The sequence below is a fragment of the Chelonia mydas genome, chromosome 24 (genome assembly GCF_015237465.2).
Source record: "Chelonia mydas isolate rCheMyd1 chromosome 24, rCheMyd1.pri.v2, whole genome shotgun sequence".
Lineage (NCBI taxonomy): Eukaryota > Metazoa > Chordata > Testudines > Cheloniidae > Chelonia > Chelonia mydas.
The window spans coordinates 3,223,738-3,242,490 of NC_051264.2; the positions used below are offsets into that span (position 1 = coordinate 3,223,738).

General features: G+C 55.7%; 2 protein-coding genes across 2 annotated transcripts in view; one reads left to right on the forward strand and one right to left on the reverse strand.

The window, feature by feature from the left end:
- The first annotated feature begins 2,940 nt into the window (after positions 1-2,940).
- Positions 2,941-7,785, forward strand: S100A11 (S100 calcium binding protein A11). The gene is made up of 3 exons (XM_037883340.2): positions 2,941-3,159; positions 6,768-6,923; positions 7,467-7,785. The coding sequence occupies exons 1-3, from the start codon at positions 2,965-2,967 to the stop codon at positions 7,638-7,640; spliced, it is 525 nt and encodes a 174-aa protein (XP_037739268.1). The 5' UTR covers positions 2,941-2,964; the 3' UTR covers positions 7,641-7,785.
- A 2,287-nt stretch (positions 7,786-10,072) lies between these two features.
- COPA (COPI coat complex subunit alpha) overlaps positions 10,073-18,753 on the reverse strand; it is a 32,687-nt gene continuing 24,006 nt past the window's right edge. Inside the window, exons 22-33 of the mRNA XM_037883547.2 lie at positions 18,170-18,258; positions 17,809-17,932; positions 16,147-16,236; positions 15,942-16,051; positions 15,169-15,246; positions 14,860-14,928; positions 14,175-14,311; positions 13,252-13,438; positions 13,042-13,152; positions 12,482-12,643; positions 11,941-12,135; positions 10,073-10,731 (exon numbers count right to left, since the gene is read on the reverse strand). Of these exons, the coding sequence (XP_037739475.1) occupies positions 10,672-10,731; positions 11,941-12,135; positions 12,482-12,643; positions 13,042-13,152; positions 13,252-13,438; positions 14,175-14,311; positions 14,860-14,928; positions 15,169-15,246; positions 15,942-16,051; positions 16,147-16,236; positions 17,809-17,932; positions 18,170-18,258 (1,412 nt within the window). The 3' untranslated portion in view covers positions 10,073-10,671. The remainder of the gene's footprint in view (positions 10,732-11,940; positions 12,136-12,481; positions 12,644-13,041; positions 13,153-13,251; positions 13,439-14,174; positions 14,312-14,859; positions 14,929-15,168; positions 15,247-15,941; positions 16,052-16,146; positions 16,237-17,808; positions 17,933-18,169; positions 18,259-18,753) is intronic.

Consider the following 18,753-nt stretch of genomic DNA (forward strand, 5'->3'; position numbering starts at 1 on the left):
AGCTCTCATTGAGAACAATGGCAGACCCTCCCTTCCACCCACACACCCACCTTGTTCTCAATGAGCGCCAAATGCTTTTCAAAAGCTGGCTCCTTTGTTCTGCTGCCTAACTGGGATCTGGAAAACCTGGCTCTGAATACCTAGACGCTGCGTTTAAAGAAATCAAAACCTCCACGTTGACTTGCATCGTGGAGGAATGCAGACATACAAGCTGCCACACCGTGCAGAAGCTGCCTGGATGCAAATAAAATGTGTTTCTTATAAAGTGTCTGAATTTCTTGCTCTGACATTTACCGATCACAGGCCGGGAAATCAGATCTAGCATTGCAACATTTTAACCAGTGACTTGGATAACAGAACTTACCATTTTCAGACAGAATTCCACTCGGGCTAGAATTGCTTAGCTGTCCACAGTGATCTGAGTTTCTCTTGGGTTTGCTCAGTGAACCAGGAAACTAAACCCAAACAGGCTGGGGTAGTTCGCACTGCAGCCAAGTCAGTGGGCCAGATTCTCTTCTCATGTACACGAATGGACACTCCACTGGGCCAGATCCTCTGCTGACGTAACCCAGCATGGTTCCATTGAGCCAACTGACACCAGCAGAGAAGCTTGTAGCCCCGCTGACTTCAGGGGAATTACAGCTGATTGATACGGGGATAAGAGAGTGGAGAATCAGGCCCAGTGTGTGTATCATGAGCAGAAATTCCCTGATCTGCCCTCTCCCAGCTTGGTTTGATACCAGCTGAGAAACACCAGGTGGGGCAGATTGATTGATTGCTCGGAAGCTACAGAGACGGACGCAGCTGCGGGTGGCCGTAGTTTGGGGCAATCCCTGAAAAGCAGCAGCTGGAGCTGTTCCGATGGCACGGCCGGGGTACATTCTTGCAAGAACCCTTGAGCAAATGATACAGGAAACCTGTTTAAAGCTTCTGCAGGGTCAGAAGTGGAGCTCGTTCGGGCAGAAATTCACCCTTGTGCAGAGAGACCAGGCCTCTTCTACGCCCTGCTGTGAGGGCGATAAATGGTGTATGGGCCTCGTGCTGGCTTCTCTGCATAGGGGTGAATTAATTTCCCCCCGAGTGAGATAAAGAGGGAAAAGAGAAGTTGGAAGGTGAGACGCTGCCACGTGGAGTCAGCAAGACGAGCCAGCAGCTCCGTGCCAAGGACAGGGAGCGGCTGGAGAGCTGGCACGGGCAGACGCAGCTTGCAGAGCAGGTATAAATCCTCTAATCCAAGTCAGAGCATTTCTGGAAGCCAGCAAGGGAGAAGGCTGAGCACCACAGCACCAGCATTGGTGACAACTCTGACCACACAGATTTAAAATAAACAACAGGAAATGCTTCTTCACACAACGCGCAGTTGACCTGCAGAATTCCTTGCCAGAGGATGTCGAGACGGCTAAAAGTATAACTGAGTTCAAAAAAAGAACTAGATAAGTTCCTGGTGGACAGGTCCATCAATGGCTATTAGCCAAGGTGGTCAGGGATGCAACCCCATGCTCTGAGTGTCCCTAAGCCTCTGACTGCCAGGGGATGGATCACTTGGTAATTGCCCTGTTCTGTTCATTCCCTTTGAATCACCTGGCACTGGCCACTGTCACTATCTGAATCTGGGAGTATGGCCCATTGGTCTGACGCAGTATGGTTCTCATGCTCAGCTCTGCCCTCCACCCCGGCTAGCAATGGGGTCAGCAGGGCTCATACCATGGTGTAGCAGCTCAGGTAGTGGATTAGAAGAGCTGGGCTGTAATCCCCGTTCTTCCACTGACCTGCCGTGTGACCTTGGGCCAAGTCACTTCCAGCTGTGTGCCTCAGTTTCCCCTCCCACCCTATATCTCTTTAGGCCGGAAGCTCTTTATGGCTTGGGCTGTCTGTGCAGTGCCCAGCCCAACGGGGGCCTGCTTTCAGCCGTGGCTTGTGGGTGCTACAGTGATAATAAATCCTACACGAGACCCACATCCTGACAGCAGTTACACCCAGGCCACCCCACTGAAGTCCACAAGTCCACCCCACTGAAATCCACTGAAGTCCCCGGCACTTGGTTGTGCCAGGGTCCCAGGGTGTCTTCAGGCAGATACAGCTCCGTCTGCACTAGAGGACTTTCTTACCGCTCCCCGGCAGGCCTAGGTAGGCCTTAGCAAATATTATACTGCACTGAGTCATTCACTCTTCCGAGACTCAGGTGCAGCAGGTAAGTAGTGTAATGAACTGGGCCATGTGCACCACCGCCTTCTGCTGCTTAGAAGCACTATTGCTCGTCTGTGTGTCAGCAGCCTTACACTGCCTACAGCTGAGGGGGAGTCACCTGCAGCTAACATAGCAGAGGCCTGGGCTTTTGGAGCTGGAGGGTCTGGATTCTAGCCCTGCTGATGCCCTGAATTTCCAAGTGCCCTCAATGTGCAGAATGGAGACTAAGGCCCAGATCCACAGAGGTATTTAGACTCCCAACTCCCATTGCAATTAATGGGAGTTAGGAGCCTAAATACCCTTTATGGATTGAAATGCATGGGAGTTGGGAGCCAACATGCTTTCGAGGATTGAAATTCATGGGAGTTAGGAGCCTAAATACCATTGTGGATTGAAATGCATGGGAGTTAGGAGCTTACATACTTTTGTGGGTTGAAATTCAGGGGAGATAGGAGCCTAACTATTGTCATGGATTGAAATTCATGGCAGTTTGACGCCTAAACCCCTTTGAGGATCCGGGCCCCAGGGGCTATGGGCTTGTCTACCGTATCGCCACACAGAGGCACCCACCCGCTCAGCAGCGTAGCAAAGGGCCCCCCACCGCGTCTCGGGGGCGGCGGCGGAGGGGAAACTCGGAGGAGAGAGAAAGGCAGGAGGGGAAGGGAGAGGAAAAGAAGTTGAAGGAGAGAAAGGAAGCGAAGGGAAACGGGGTGCGGGGGGATGCCGGGGCGGGGGGGGAGCCCGGAGGAAGGAGAGGAGAGCCCCAGCCCAGAGCACATGCCTGGGCGCCCCGCAGCCCGAGGGCAAGTCCGGACCCGCCCGCAGCCGGGCGCAGCCTCCGCCAACCAGGCGAGAGGGGCCGGGCCGGCCGGGCTGCCGAGGGCGGTGGCCGGGGCTGGGCGCGGCTCAGAGGCTGCCCCAGAGTCTGCTCCTCGCAGCGCTCCGCGGTCCGCTCCCTCTGCTGCAGCCATGGTGAGTGGGGGGGTCCCCCCCGGGCTTGGGGGCTCGGCCCCCCCCAGGGCTTGGGGGCTCGGCTCGGCTCTGACCCAGCACAGGGACTGCTGGGGAAAACCAGGGCGGCGTCTTCCGACCGGGCAGGGGAACCCCCCCCCCCCTTTGGCACGGGGGGAGCAGCCCCCAGCGGGGTTATAAACTCTCCCTGGGAAGGGCCGGGGGTGGGGGGGGACTCGGGAGAGGGCGGGGGGCAGGGCCGGGCCCCAGGGGAGCCAGGGACAGAAGCGCCCCTGGAGTTTTTACCATGTCAGTTGCACACAGGACTGGCAGTGGAGGGAGATGGGGGGTGCTGAGCTCAGCCCCCCCCCCCCAAAAGGCCTGTATGGGATGAAAGGGGAGAGGGTGGGGGCAGGGGTGCTGAGCTCATTCCCCCCCCCCCCCCAAAGGCCTGTACAGGGTGAAAGGGAAGAGGGTGGAGGCAGGGGGGCTGAGCTCAGCCCCCCCGCCCCAAAGGCCTGTATGGGGTGAAAGGGGAGAGGGTGGGGGCAGGGGTGCTGAGCTCACCCCCCCCCCAAAGGCCTGTATGGGGTGAAAGGGGAGAGGGTGGGGGCAGGGGTGCTGAGCTCATCCCCCCCCCCAAAGGCCTGTATGGGGTGAAAGGGGAGAGGGTGGGGGCAGGGGTGCTGAGCTCATCCCCCCCCCCAAAGGCCTGTATGGGGTGAAAGGGGAGAGGGTGGGGGCAGGGGGGATGAGCTCAGCGCCGCCCCCCAAGGCCTGTATGGGATGAAAGGGGAGAGGGTGGGGGCAGGGGTGCTGAGCTCATTCCCCCCCCCCCAAAGGCCTGTACAGGGTGAAAGGGAAGAGGGTGGAGGCAGGGGGGCTGAGCTCAGCCCCCCCCCCCAAAGGCCTGTATGGGGTGAAAGGGGAGAGGGTGGGGGCAGGGGTGCTGAGCTCACCCCCCCCCCCAAAGGCCTGTATGGGGTGAAAGGGGAGAGGGTGGGGGCAGGGGTGCTGAGCTCATCCCCCCCCCCAAAGGCCTGTATGGGGTGAAAGGGGAGAGGGTGGGGGCAGGGGTGCTGAGCTCATCCCCCCCCCCAAAGGCCTGTATGGGGTGAAAGGGGAGAGGGTGGGGGCAGGGGGGATGAGCTCAGCGCCGCCCCCCAAGGCCTGTAGGGGGTGAAAGGGGAGAGGGTGGGGGCAGGGGAGCTGAGCTCAGCCCCCCCCCCCCCCCCCCGCCCAAAGGCCTGTACGGGGTGAAAGGGGAGAGGGTGAGGGGAGGGGTGCTGAGCTCAGCCCACCCCCCCCCCAAAGGCCTGTACGGGGTGAAAGGGGAGAGGGTGGGGGCAGGGGGGATGAGCTCAGCACCCCCCCGCCCAAAGGCCTGTACGGGGTGAAAGGGGAGAGGGTGGGGGCAGGGGGGCTGAGAGCCATTGAACCAAACTGTAAAACCTGGACAGAATGGAAACCACTCCAAGCCAGAGGGTGCAGCACCCCTAGTCCGGCACCTCTGGGTGGGGCCCCAGCTAACAGGATGGGTCAGGGCTCCAGACTTCTCGTGGCAGGCCCGTTGCGAGGAGGAGGAGCTGGAGCTGATCCGCACCCACGCTATGATCTCACTCTCTTCCCCTCCTGCCTGCCTCCTCCCTCCGCATCCCCAGACTTTCTCTTCCCCTCCTCACCTCTCCAGCCCCTGTTTCTCGGCTGCTCCCACCCCCACAGCCCTGGGGGCCAGCCCCTGCCCTCCTGACCCAGCTCCCTGTGGCCCGCGGGCAGAGCTGGCCCCACACAGGAGGATATTACGCAGCCGGGTTTTGGGTTAAGGAAGCTGAGGCCTGCAGGGGCGGGACTCGTTTCCTATCCCACACAACCAAAGAAGGGTAAATGCAGCAGCAGGGAGGATAGGGCGAGTGATTCCCCAGGGGGGGCAGATCTCCCCAACCCGCCCAGGCTCCTCCCGCATTGCTCAGACACTGCTTAGCGCTTTCCTGTCCCTGAGTCACCCAGCTGCCTTTGATTGTCCCGGCTCTCCCCTTCCCTCCCTCGCCTTAGCACCCTGGCCTCTGGGGAAGAGCACAAACCCTGCGCCAGAAAGGCTGGAGGTAGAACCGGCTCCTGCTCCCCCGCAGAGAGGGGCTGGCGGTGACTGAGTCCCGGGCGAGGCCAGAAGGGGGCAGGCGGCGCGGCTCCCTCCTTTGCCCGAGCACAGGGTCGGTGCTGGAGCAGCACGGCCCCTTCCCGCGGCTGCAGCCTCCTTCGATGGGTGCCAGCCCTGCTCTGGAGGGACCCCAGCCAGGCTCACGAGGGGAGGGCAGGCTGCACGGCCCGGTCGTTCCCTAGAGGCAGGAGGCGTCATCTCCTCGGAGCCCCAGTCCCGTTTGCCCATCGCTGCCACCGTAACCAAAGTCCGACCGGAACTGGTGCCTTAGAGGAAAGCGGCCCCAGCTGCTATTCTCTGATGCCCCTGAGCCAGCCAGCCGGCCCCTTGCCTGGGGCTGGATTGGAAGTGAGGCCCCCTGGACGTGAATCCCCATATCCCATTCCCCTTGCCCTCCTGAGCCAGCTGTTCCTCCCGAGCTAGGGCTGGAATAGAACCAGCGCCTCCTCCCTGGGAAAGGCCCCATATCCCATTCCCCAGCCCAGGCCCCTGCTCTGGGGCCAGGCTAGAATCAGCATCTCTTACAGAGGAAAGGCAGCACATACCATTCGCTGGTCCCCTGAACCAGCCGTCCTGCCCGCTGCCCTGGGAGGAGGTAGGAAGCAGTGCCCCCTTGAGGGGAGAGGCCCCATCACCCACTCACCATCTCCCCCCTGCCCCCCGCAAGCCAGCCAGGCCTGCATTTCACCCTCTTCCTGTCCTGTCTCACATGTATCCTCTGTCCGCGGTGTTTGGAGCAGGGAGGAGATTCCTGCAGGATCCCACCCTATTCCCATTTCTCTCTCCCCTCAGAATTTCTCCCATGACAAACAAGGGTTGGGGGGGGGGGGGGGGGGAGAAAAGGGATTTTTATCTCCCCCACCCTCCCTGGGCTTGGTAGCTGAAGCCAATTAATATTAACGAGGGCGGTGGAAAAAACCAGACACTGCCTACCCTGAAGAATCTCTCTTGCACAACCTCCACGCAGACACACCCAGCTCCTCCTGCCCTGCAAGGCAACACGGCAGTTCCCAGGAGGCAGCTGTACTGCGGCTTGGAGGAGCCTGGCTCGCTGGGCCTGTACCCAGACCCCACCCACGATTCACCCCCATCCCTGCGCTGGGCTCTTTCCGCCACGGCCGGGAGGTTCCTGGCCCCGGCGGGGAGGCACTTGCAGCAGTTAGGCCCTGGACTGCGCTGGCAGCTGCATCTCCTCTGTGGTCTGTCTTGCCACATCCGTGCCTAGGAACGAGAGCCGGGGAAGGGGCCGCACCAGCCGGCCTGGGGAAACGATGCAGCTGTAGCCAATACAGCCTGAGTAGCAACACTTAGTTCTAACCTCAGACCCCACCCTCCCTCTGGGCCCAAGGAATAGAAGCCAGGAGTCTAGATTGCCTAACCCCTAGACCATCGTCCCTGCCCAGAGCTTGGGAAAGAGTGTGGGTGTGTGTGTGTGGGGGGTGTCATCAGTGACGTGGTTTTGTCCCTGCAGTCGAAGATCCCCGTGCGCCCGACGGAAACGGAGCGTTGCATTGAGTCCCTGCTGGCTGTCTTCCAGCGCTACGCCGGGCGCGAAGGCGACAACTGCACGCTCTCCAAGAAGGAGTTCCTCAGTTTCATGAACGTCGAGCTGGCTTCCTTCACAAAGGTGAACTGCACCCTCCTTCGGGACACCCAGCCCGGGCGGGGCGGGAGGGATTCCAGCTAATGCCACTGTTAGAACCCAGCAGCTCTGCTGAGTCGCTGGCGGGGACCCGGGTGGGCGGGAAAAGTGCTTCCAATGGGGTTCTTGCCTGCGGACGTGGCTTGGAAACCGGCTGTCCTTTGGTGCCTTCCCCAAGTGCAGCTTCCTTTCCCTTATTACAGTACACGTCTCCAGCTGTCACTCGCCCAGGCAGAGCCCACAGGGGGGCGGAGGAAAGAGCTGTGGCCTTTGGAACTCTCTGCCACCAGATCAGGATGCAAAATGCATCTCTGTCTAGGCTCAGCCTCCCTTTGGCAATTAACCTCCCTGGTACTGACCTGTGCAGGGAACCAGCATCGCTGGCTGCAGGGGGTTGTGGAGTTTGCCCCCTCTATTTTGTTGTACGATCTCGATCCACAATTCCATGAAGGGTGCTCAGATATGACCATATGGGTCTCGTAACTGCAAGTAGAGATACTGGTAAAAACCCTCCTTGGCCTTCCACAGAACCAGAAGGACCCAGGAGTCCTGGACCGGATGATGAAGAAGCTTGACTTGAATTGCGACGGGCAGCTGGACTTCCAGGAGTTCCTGAACCTTATTGGGGGCATCGCGCAGGCTTGCCACATTGCACTCTGTGTGCAGGCCCCCCCTGGCCACCACGAGACCAAGAAACTGTGACCCCGCCCAACCCACACCTACAGCCCAGCAAACATTCCCGATGCACCCTGTGCAAGACCAATGATCAGCTGCAGACCTGCCCCCAGCCTGCGTGTCTGTGGGGGGCTCTCATTGCTTTTGTATCAGTAAAAGAATGGTATAAAAATTCCTACTCAGTAATTCTTTTTAATCTCAAAAAGTTGGGGGGAGGTGGGGGAAGGGGGCATGATAGGGGACCAGCATAGCTCCAGCAGTTTGAGCACCAAACTGGGAGCCAGGACTCCTGGGTCTTATCCTTGCTGTGCCACTGCTCTTTGGGGTGTGATATCTCCCCTCTGCCTCAGTTTCCCCACATGTAAAGCAAGGGGATAATGCTAATTATCCACTTTTTGTCACGTGCTGTGAGCTCTATAGATGAATGAGCACCATAAAAATCCAAATTATGAGAATTCTTTTAGGGATTTTATGATCATTGCATCTGACTTCTTTAAACAAAGGAATACGCAGGTCTGGGGGGAGGGCAATTGTATAATTTTAAAGGGTGAGACAGATCAGTGCAAAATGCAGCAGCTACAGGGTCAGGAAACTAACATTTAGGGTTGCAAAGGGTTTGGGGACATAACTTGCCTACTCATAAGGGATAGTCCACAAACTCTTGAGATTGGACCAGTGAAGCACCCCCTGATGGTGCTGTAAATCAGATCAGCAATGCTGAGACTTGGGCTCTCTCCAGCCCTGAGCTGGGAGAACAGCTGTTAACAGAGCAGGGACCCTAAAAGGGGAGAAAAGCTGAAAAGCGAGGGTGAGGGTCTGAACAATACAGGGCCTTCTCAGGTGCGGGAAATGCCTGTGATTAGAGAAAGAGGGGAGAGAGAAAGTCCCACAACAGCATGGAGATCCCCCCATAGCTGTAAAGTCACAAACTCGGGGCACCTTCCCCTACAGGAGGGAAGTGAATGGTACTGGGGTCATGTGTCCTCAAGCACATGGAAATGGGTTAGGGCATCAGCTGGGATTGTCCTGGGTGAGACCCGCCCCCCCCACTGGTAGAAATGCTCCAGGCTTGACTCTGGAGCGACACTAGAAACTTTACACTTCCTGTTCAAACAGTCCTGAAGAGAGGTTACAACAGCTCAGAAGCTGGAAACTCGACCCGCTCCACACACGTGTGCTGGCCCATTTCACAGCTTGGTTTTGGGGAACAAGGCCACGCTGACATATGTTCTGAGGCCAGATGCGATCACTGTGATCGCCTAGTGTGTGACCACAGGCCAGAGAACTTCCCCCCAAATAATCCGTAGGGCAGATCTTTTAGAAAAACATCCAACCCTGATTTAAAAATGGTCAGTAATAGCGACTCTGCCATGACCCCTGGTAAATTGTTCCACTGGTTAATTACTCACACTTAATAATTTACGCCTTTTTTCCAGTCTGAATTTGTCTTGCTTCCACTTCCAGCCACTGGATCATGTTAGACCTTTTCTCTCTAGACTGAAGAGCCCATTATTAAATATTTGCTCCCCCTGAGGGTACCTCTAGATTGTGATCATGGCACTCCTTCGCCGCCTCTTTGTTAGACTAAGTAGATTGAGCTCCTTGAGTCTATCACTGTAACTAGGACATGCCATACAGTGCTTTGCCCATCCTCTCTCAAGGGCACCAGTGGCTGGGATAGGGAGCAGCTGCTGTCTCTGAAGAGATGTAAGTATTTAGCACCAGGCCATGGTTAGCAGCCTCTCAGGGCCGGTTGGGAAGAGGTCACATTAGATTATCATAACACTCCCTTTCTGGCCTTAAAGGGAGTTATTCCAAAATAGCTATTCCTGATACGTTCTGGAACAAGAGCACCCACCCCTGGAGTTCATCAGGAATAATCAGCTTTGAATTCACCCTCCCTTATTCTGGATTAATTTTCCTGTATAGACACACCCAAAATCTATATTAAACACTAAATGGGAAAGGCACCATTCTGACCATGGGAGCTCCGGCACAGCACAGAGAACCTCACCCAGTGGGTCAAGCCCAGAACTGGTCTGACCTAGAACCTCAAGTTTTCCATGCCTCATTCCACACATATTAAATAAATCCTACTCGGCACTTAACAGATGCTTTCCCCTCTTGGCCTTCAAGCTGCAAGGCCACCACTGAGCCGTATTCTCTACCCCATCCCTCCAGGTCATTAGACCCTGTCCAGGACAAACACCAGAAGCAACTAGGCAAGGGGCCATTTCTTGTGGGAAAAATCTTTCATATTTCCCAGTGAATCAGGAGTCCCGCTCTCTCTAAAGCAAAACCTCAATGCTTTATGAGCGTGACTGTCCCTTTAAAGCCTCAAGAGCAGCACTCCTAAAGAGAAGTGCAGTGCCACCTGCTTACATCACTCCACAAAGTGAGCTGGAACAACCAGCTCATTGTAGTCTCTATCGCAACAGCTGAACCAGTGCAAGGGGGAGTCTGGTTGGTTAATTCACTTTATTAACGTGAAAAGGAGACAATGTTGAGAAAAGCTGCTAAGGACACAAAAAAATCAACCAAAGCGCTGGGATTCCGAGCCACTTTCCCGCTCCCACCAGGGAAGGCAGACAAAGCCCATGAGCCGCCTTGGATCAGGACTCGACTGCCCGTAGGACAAACTCACCTCCAGTGACCCTGATTCTACACAGGGCCATGCTGAACTTGAACCAGGCTGCTTTTCCTGCTCTTGGGCAGAGGGCATGTTCTCTTCTGATGAGGGCGATGCTGCCTGCAGGTAACAGGGGGTGCATGCCACATGAACTGCACCTTGTGCCAGGATCCCATGTTATTACTTGTCACGCTCAGGGGAGGGGGCAGGACTTTCACCAGGGCTTCCCAACTGTGGTGTGGGAGGGAAGAGCAGATCTCACAAACAGCCCAGTTCACAGCACTAGTGCAAAGGATCCAGCGGTTCGATTAGGAGCTGGAATGAAGGAAGGGAGAAGCAGAAGCAAGATGAAGGTTTCAGGGTCACAGGACTGAAGGTCTAGCCAGAGGGAAGCCGGAAGTTCCTGTCTCTCCAGCCTGGGGCAGGACCTTAGCGGAACTGGAGTGGGCTGATTCGCAGCCCAATGACGTCTTTGCCGATCTCTGTCACCTGGAGAATAAAAGGGAAGCGGTTAATGGTTAAGAGCAACACAAGCTTGGGGTTCCTGGCACAGATAGCTTCTACCAGTACACACTGCAGGGATTGACTGCTGGGATGGACAGAGACAGCTTGAGAACCTCATCTCAACCACATACAGCTTTGTGACACCAAGCCTCCTCCTATAGCCCAGAATCCTAGTCCAAATGGCATCAACGGGACCAGGACCCAGCCCTACGTGCATTACAAAGAACTGCTGGCACAGTTCTCCTGGCCTGACCCCACACGATGGCTGCGTTAGAATAAGAAGCAGCGTTTTAAAATGAAGTCTTGCGCAGGAGGCTCAGTCTAGAGCGACCTGCAGGGCTCGAGGAAGGCCAGACCCAGTTGTGCTTTGATTTGTAGGACATGCTGCTGCTATTCTGAAAGGTGTCTCAATGAAAAGAAAGATGAACTGCCCAGCTGGGAGTTGAGGCAGGGGCATGCACACCCTGGGCTGCTCAAGTCACTCCCCAGAGACAAACGGGCGCTCTCCCACCAGCGGCTCCAGGCGCTTGTGTTCACACACTCCTGTGGCGCCCCTAGACCAAGCTCAGCCCATCCTCAGTGTCTGTCCCTGATCTGAAGGAGCCACAGACTGCAAGTGGCAGGGATACACTGCAGGTCTTTGCCTCCTAATCAGGGGAAGCTCACACTTAGTGAGGGGATTTCACTGCAGCACCAGCCACCCTGCAGTCCTCATCCCCAAGGAGCTGTCAGTGCTTCCCCAACTTTATACACACCGCACCACTCCAATGTGGAGGGGGCCGGCAGCATGGAGTATAAGTGGCAGGGGAATGGGCGGATGGCGTGTTTGGGACAGACACCAGGGAAAACACCGGCTCTTAAAGTGCCAGGCAGTCATTACAACCCTTGCAGGGCAAACGGGAGCTGGGTGATAAAGGTCTCACCAAGCCCCCACTCAACTCAGATCCACCCGCCCTGGGAGGGATGAAGGGCTGAGTTGAACCTGTTAGGATTAGAACCTGGGGTTCCAGGGACTCTCGATATTTCAACCCTCAGGCCTGAACCACTCCGATGTTCCCTCCTGCTTATGAGCCACCCTCCTGCCCGGACTCAAGGGAAACATTTACAGAGAGCAATAGGCAGGAGAATTTGTCAGGAGGAGCCAAGGACCAGAGGTGGGGGAGGAGGGGCTGCCACCACAAGCGGTGCCCTTACCGTGGTGACTCGGCAGACCTGCCCCCGGAACTCAGGGCAGTAGCAGGCACCGCTGAGCGGGCACTTCTCCACCGGCTTGCCGCGGTAGATGGGCCGGTAGGAGGCGGCGCAGATGTCGAAGGGGTTGTGCATGTCGTAGTTGAGCTGGTAGGTGTCGGTGGGGTTCTTCTCGCAGGCGGACAGGATCTTGCGCGTCTAGGGAGGGAAGGGGAAGCATCAGCGGGGAATGGAGAGCCAGCTGCAGAGCACGCAGGGCAGGAGCTGTGGAGCACACCGTAGGCTCCAACCTGACCACATCGCTCTGCTTTACACACCAGGAAACCCCACACAGCCTTTGGGGCTGGGAAACATCCTTCCCTCCCAGCACAGCCTCCCTGCCTGAGACATACATTCCCCCCACCCCAGCGGAGACACCTGCCCCAGCCCCAAGCTCATCGCTTCCCACTCCATGGCCTCCCCCGCCCAGCCTGCTCCCATGGAGAGTGAAGGATCCTCAGCACACCAAGACCCAGTCCCCCCTCGCTGTGCCCTGCACGCTTACCTGCTGCGACACTTCGGGCTTGGGGCCCAGCTCCAGGAGCCGGCGAGCGAAGGTGGCAGCTGTCTTGAAGTTTTTGAGCTTAAAGAAGAGATTGAGGGCGGTGCGCAGCACAAGGATCATGTGGACGGGCTGCAGGTTGGAGTGGGTGAAGTAGGCTGCCATCTGCATCGGGGGAAGCCGAGGGGAGAGAACACCGTCAGGAGGGGGCTTTGAGGCAAAGATGGAGTTGCATCGTGGGAGGCGACCCCGCCCTAGTACAATGCACTCTGGCTGCTAGAGGGAGCAGGACAAACCCGGCGGGGTGCAGCTGCAGAGGGACAGGCTGACCATCAGTGCTGTTGATGGTATGGGAGGTGGGTTAGTATAAGGCCTGCTTCACAGATGGGGAAACTGAGGCCCAGTGACTTGCCCAAGGCCACCCGGGGAATCTGCGAGAGGGACTGGCCATTGAATTCAGGATTCCCAGTCTCCTATCACCACTAGCCCATTCCCTCCCAGAGCCCGGAACAGAGCCTAGGAGTCCTGGCCACGATAACTGGAGTGCAGTGCAGCGTCTGTACCTCGCAGGTGCGTTTCTGCTGCTCCAGGGTCTCTTTGGGGAGCTTCTTCCTCTCGATCTCCATCGACAGCCCCACGATGTACTCTCGGCAGATGGCAATCAGCTGCTGGGCCTGTGAGGAGAGAGAGAGAGAGAGAGAGTGTCAGGCACCATTTGCCCGCGGCTCCTGAGAAGGGGGGGAATGGGGGCCGGGAAGAGAGGTGCCCCTCACCTCAGCGATCTCCTGCTTGTTATCCACTACGAGCAGCGGCACGCTCAGCAGGATGGAGCGGAACTTCTCCACCGCCTCCTCGAACTTGCCAGCTGTGGTCAGCTGGTAGCAGACTTGCAGGCGCTGGATCAGGTCGTTGAGCTTCAGGCCGACGACAGGGAGGGCATTCTTCAACCCGGCGTCCTTCCTGGAGGTGAGGGAAGGGTGGGAGCTTCAGTGAGAAACTGAGAACCAGGAGGCCAGCCGGACCACGGGGGGGGTTGGGAGGACAAGGTTATCCTGATGGGCCATCTGCACTACAACCAGTCAGTGACACATTGGCCTGGCTGAACTAGGTCCACACTGCAGCTCCTCGACCATCACAGCTGTTTGGCAACCACGGAGGGGTCTCCAAGCCTCCCCTGCTGCCTGACTGGTGCATGCTGGGAAAATCTGGGTCGCTATCCCATAATGCCTCAGCTACCCCTGCAGAGGACGTACTTCCAGATCCAGCTCGGCTGGAAGAAACCAGCCGCAGGTGGCAGGGGAGCACTAACCCCACCTGCCTCACCCTGTTTAAGCCCTAACAAGGGGAGCTGGGTGCTTCCCGTCATCAGAAAACTGCCCCGGGATGGAATTCTCCCTAGAACTTGTGCTATCAACAGAGGGGCCGGTCCCAAATCCCCTCAAGATCCATTGATTAACACTGAGCCATTCAAAACACGATTCATAATTTGCTTGTTTACGTCAGGGGAACGGGAAGGCGACACCAGGCAGGGAGTGGGCAGGGCCTGTTTTGTGTTTGAACATGACTCGCCCACTGGGGGCACTAACCTGCAGGTAACTAGAACCACCACCCCTCCAACAAGCAGCCTCCAGGGAAGAGTCAGGGGAAATGGTGAAGAGGCCTGAAGGGAGAAGCCGGATTCCGCCCTACTGCTCACCAGTTGCGATGTGGGTATCCATACATGGCGGGGAGGCAGGGCAGTGCTTGGTAAGTGGTGCGGCCCCGGGCATAGGTCTGCAGGAAGAGCTGCTTGTAGGGGCCAAAATTAGTCACTCCCACCTGGTCGTGGAGGAGCTGAAGAGAAAGAAGGGAAGCACCACACTCATTGGCTGGTCGCGGCATAAGTGCAGCTCCAACCCCGCCCACAGCCTAGACTGGGATCTCATCCTGCCCAGACATTAGCCCGCAGCCTATTAGAACTTCTCCTTTGTACCTGGGGAACTTGAAGCACAAGGAGGAGAAGTGACTTATCCAAGCAGACACAGTGAGTCTGTGACAGAGACTGAAAGAGAACCCAGGTGCCCTGAGCTTTAGCTGAGAAACTCTCCTCTTCCTTAGTGAGGTTAATTCAGTATTGCCAGGCAGCCACAGGAAGGCAGTGGGGTGGAGCTCCCAGAGTACTGTGGAGGGATTTGGCCCCATCTCCCCATTAACATCTCACCCCGAGAAGGGACCTCTAACGCTGTCCTTCAGACTGAACAGCATGGGGCATGAGACTACTGCATAATCTGCCTTGAGCACCCCTTATCAGCTGACACCCCTCTGCCCTACTACCCCTCGCTGGAAGGGGTCACGAACAGGAGGGGGAGAGGGGATCTCCAGGACTCTCCAGAGTAACTTACCCGCATGGCCGTCTCAAAGGAACCACCCAGGATGTGATCAACAGGCAGCTGGGAATTGTTACACCAGACCTAAGGGAGAGGAGGAAACGCATTTCAAGAGGAGCTGCTGGGGGGTCATGCCTGCCCAATGCTGCCCAGCACACTCACATCCCATTCAACACCAGCAGCAGGGCTCCAGCCACTTCTCCCAACAAGGCACCACCAGTTCCTGACGCTGATAATTAACCAGCGCAGGACGGTGAGCAGGAGGGACCAGACCAGGAAAGGCAGGTGCCCGAGAGAGAAGGTTTCAGAGGCAGGTCCTGTTACCTGAGCTGGGCTGGTGCCCTTGGTGGGTGGCACAAAGAATCCATCCTCAGCTCCTCCTGCCAGGCCAGCAGGGACATCCTAGGGAGCAAACGGGGCACTTATTAGCTAGTCAATGCTGTGCTGGTGACTGACAGCTCTGCAGCCTGGCACCGCACGGTGAAAGCTCACCCCTGGGCTGCCCTGCCAATGTGCTTCAGCCTTAACCTCAAGAATGACTTCTAACAGGAGAGAGGGGAGGAGAGAGTCACCTCCATGGCCCATTCTATCTTTGGCCTCAGCTGCAACTGCCAAGAAGGGGACAGCTGGGGCATGGCCTAGTCTGACACCCCTCCACGCATTTCATAGGCCAAACAGCCATCAGGACGCAATCACCAGAGCCCAGTGCCACCGAATCTTGGCTTTCACCTAAAACAGATGGATTTCTAGGGCGGGGGAGAGGGGGGCGGGAGGGGACCTCAGCCTGAACAAGCGTGAAGCCATGGGGTGATGCTACAGGCAGCCTGATACAGTAGCTCAAGAGTGTGAGCTGCCCCATACATCACAATGGGGCATTGGGTTTCAGAGCCAATGACAACAATTGAGCCATTGACATTAACCCTTTCCCTGCTGATCGCTTCAGCAGAAACATCCCACCCGGATCATGTTAGCACGGCCTCTAATTATTCTCCTTGCTTTCCCAGAGCCCATCCCTCTTTCTTAAGGGACGCTGCAACTTGGCTACTTAAGGCTCCCGACTCCTTCCAAGATCACCTCCTGATCCCACAGCTCCCTACCAGCTCAGGGGGAAGGTCCAAATCCTCTTCAACTTCCCATCCGCCTCCTTCCTCCTGTCCTTTACCAAGGGCTTCGTCTCCAAAGCCTTCCCCGGCATCCACAAAGCCATCTGCACGTTGCAACAGAACTAGAGTCAGAACTTGCTGGAGAGGAGAGACACACCCACACACTCCCCTGCATTAAGGGCTGCTCATGTGTTCTCACCTTCATCCAGCTGCAGCTCAGCATCCTCTCCCCAGCCTTCAGTGCCAACTGTGTCAATATCAATATCAGCAGCCAATGCCCCTCCTTTGCCTAGGGAAAGGGACAGGATTCACTCATTCACCCCCCTTCAACAAGGTCAGATATTGGGAAGAACAGGCATTAGGCTGGCCCATCACAGCCCAGCTCCTATTGTCACAGATCTGTGCCACGTTAAAGGCCAAAGTCATTTGAAGCATAGGTGATTTGCATCCAGGGGATTTCCTGGGAATGGTTTAAATGTCATCTTTAACGGGGTAACAGCCTGCACCAGAAACCCGTGAGAAGCTGGATGTTTACCAGCTGGGCTGCTGGAGTCACGAGAGGGAATTAAAGCATGTCTAGCCCAGCACAGAGTCGGTTCTGTTGTGATTAATTGGGCCTACAAATTTACCCTGATGATGAAAGTTAGTAAGACGTCACAATAACCTATCACAGCAAATGTTGATGGGAAATAGTGCAATAGCCAGACAGACAGAGACTGAAGAAGGCCAAACAAAAAAGGCATCCTGATAGAATTCCTGGAGTGCGTTAAGATCACGCCTGATAAACAAGAACAGAGTGAGACCCGAAATTAATGAATCAAAATTGGTGCGTCGGAAACGAGGCCTAAAGGGTGGACAAAATAATGAAGGAACGGGCTATTCCACCATTGCTCCCTTCTGGGGTCCTGACAAAAGAAGACTTTGGGAGGAAAGCTACTACCACAGTGCTGGCTGGCTGAAAGATGAGAGAAGGTGAAGGAGGGACCCGGATCTTCTCTGTGCTAATCCTGAGAGACGTCTTGACCAGACCAGGCCAGAGAGCGAACCCAATGACACTGCCACCCTCTAAATCCCAAAGACCACCTGGGATGGGAAACTTTCTTTTCCCCTCCACGAATACATCCTTTCCCTACCTTATTTCTTCTCTTTTCCATCTCTCTCCTTTGTCTTTCTGTCTGATAAGAATCTGGCTTAGCTTATGGCCAAGACTGCATATTTTGCAGCACTGCTGTAAGCTTGTGACCAGAGAAGCCGCTAAAAGCAATGCCTAAACAGCCCCATGCTGATACAAGTTTGCTGGATCTCAGAGGGACTAATAAGACCATGTGCTATTCCTATGTCCTTCCAGCAGCGAGGCTGCAAGTCAATGTCAATACTAGCGATAAATGCTGCATTTTCTATCTTTGCTGTTCTTCTCTCCCCCCTCAGGTGTGTGTTTTTGTCTTGTCTTTTAGGAACCAGGATCAGACTTTAACAGCAGCAACAAGGACAACTTCTCTTTTCCCCAAAAGGACAGTTTATTACCATCTTTAACACCATCTCAGAGACTGTCAAACGGGGTTTCTTTCTAAAACCTCTCTCCAGCTAAGGGGAAAGGGAACAAGGAATGTTAGAATGAACCCTGTTCATTTCCAAGGCTTTAACTCATTTGCTTCTTTTCTGAATCTTTAATACAAAGTTAAAAGAATTTTTAATAACGTGCCTGCCATGGCACTAAGCAGGCTGAGGTCTGTATAGCAAACCCCAGACCTTGTTTAACCCCGTTTACTATTGGACAGTGACTGTGTCCTGTTCACACCTTTGACTATTTGGGCCCATTCTATCTACATTAATACAACAGTTCCCAAGTGCGCAATGCTACCTTTGCTAGCAATTGTTCCTTCAAAGAATCCCTTGGAGACAGTGAGCAATGGCCAGTTAGTGTCCAGAGGCATGATGGCAGCAGGGGGCTGGAGCAGCTTTGCATTGGGGTCAATGTCTGGAATCTGAAAAGAGAGAAATCCATAACTACAGACCATGGAAAGAAAACCCTCGGCTTAGCCTCCCCTCCATGTAATGCAAGGTGCTGGTCTCAGCCCTGGCTGGAGAGGGGGCTCTTCCTTCAGGGAAGGTGTCAACTAATGCCTCGACCCCATCAGCCCCAGTGCTAACTCCCACTGCTATCCTCTCCTCTTCCGGGTGGAGCCTGTGACCAAGCAGGAAGCAATAGATGATCAACTAACCGTTTCCTTTTCTGGGTCAAACGTCTCCTTCAGACTCTCGGCTTCTTCATCCAAGCCATGGGTTGCAGCGGTGAGATAGGCCAGGGACTCTGAAAAGGCACATAACACATATGGCAGATGGATCCATCATCTGTAGGGCCCTGCGTAAATCATCTTTTTTCCTTTTTTTTAGAAATGTCATGACAGTGTAAACGTAAAGTATTGAATTTCACGGAGTTTGCATGGAATGAATATTACAAGCAAGTTTAGTCAATTTCAAGAAAAACATCTTTAGAAGACCACGGTTTGGGGGCATAGTCACAGATTCTGTGCCCTCTGTGAAATCATGATTCACACAAGACACTCAAAATGTGTCAGACACTCCATATACCATACACATGCACTGCTTGGAAGGACAGGGGACTTCCTGTACCAGGTCTCTAGGCCTTGCTGAGATGAAAGTAAGACTGGCAGCATATACAGGGGCCCATCAGCCCCCATAGGCAGCACAGGAGGGGGTTGTGGGATCAAGGAAGAAGGATGGACTGTTTTCTAGCGGTCAAAGCAGGCGATCAGGAGTCCCAGGACTATTGGTAGCTCCGTCA

What these genes read in the sequence shown, in the direction of transcription:
- S100A11 (XM_037883340.2), top strand. Translation starts at nt 2,965, where the DNA reads ATGCCTGGGCGCCCCGCAGCCCGAGGGCAAGTCCGGACCCGCCCGCAG. An exon ending in CTCCCTCTGCTGCAGCCATG is followed by an intron (nt 3,160 to 6,767) that starts GTGAGTGGGGGG and finishes TTGTCCCTGCAG; the next exon opens with TCGAAGATCCCCGTGCGCCC. An exon ending in AGCTGGCTTCCTTCACAAAG is followed by an intron (nt 6,924 to 7,466) that starts GTGAACTGCACC and finishes GGCCTTCCACAG; the next exon opens with AACCAGAAGGACCCAGGAGT.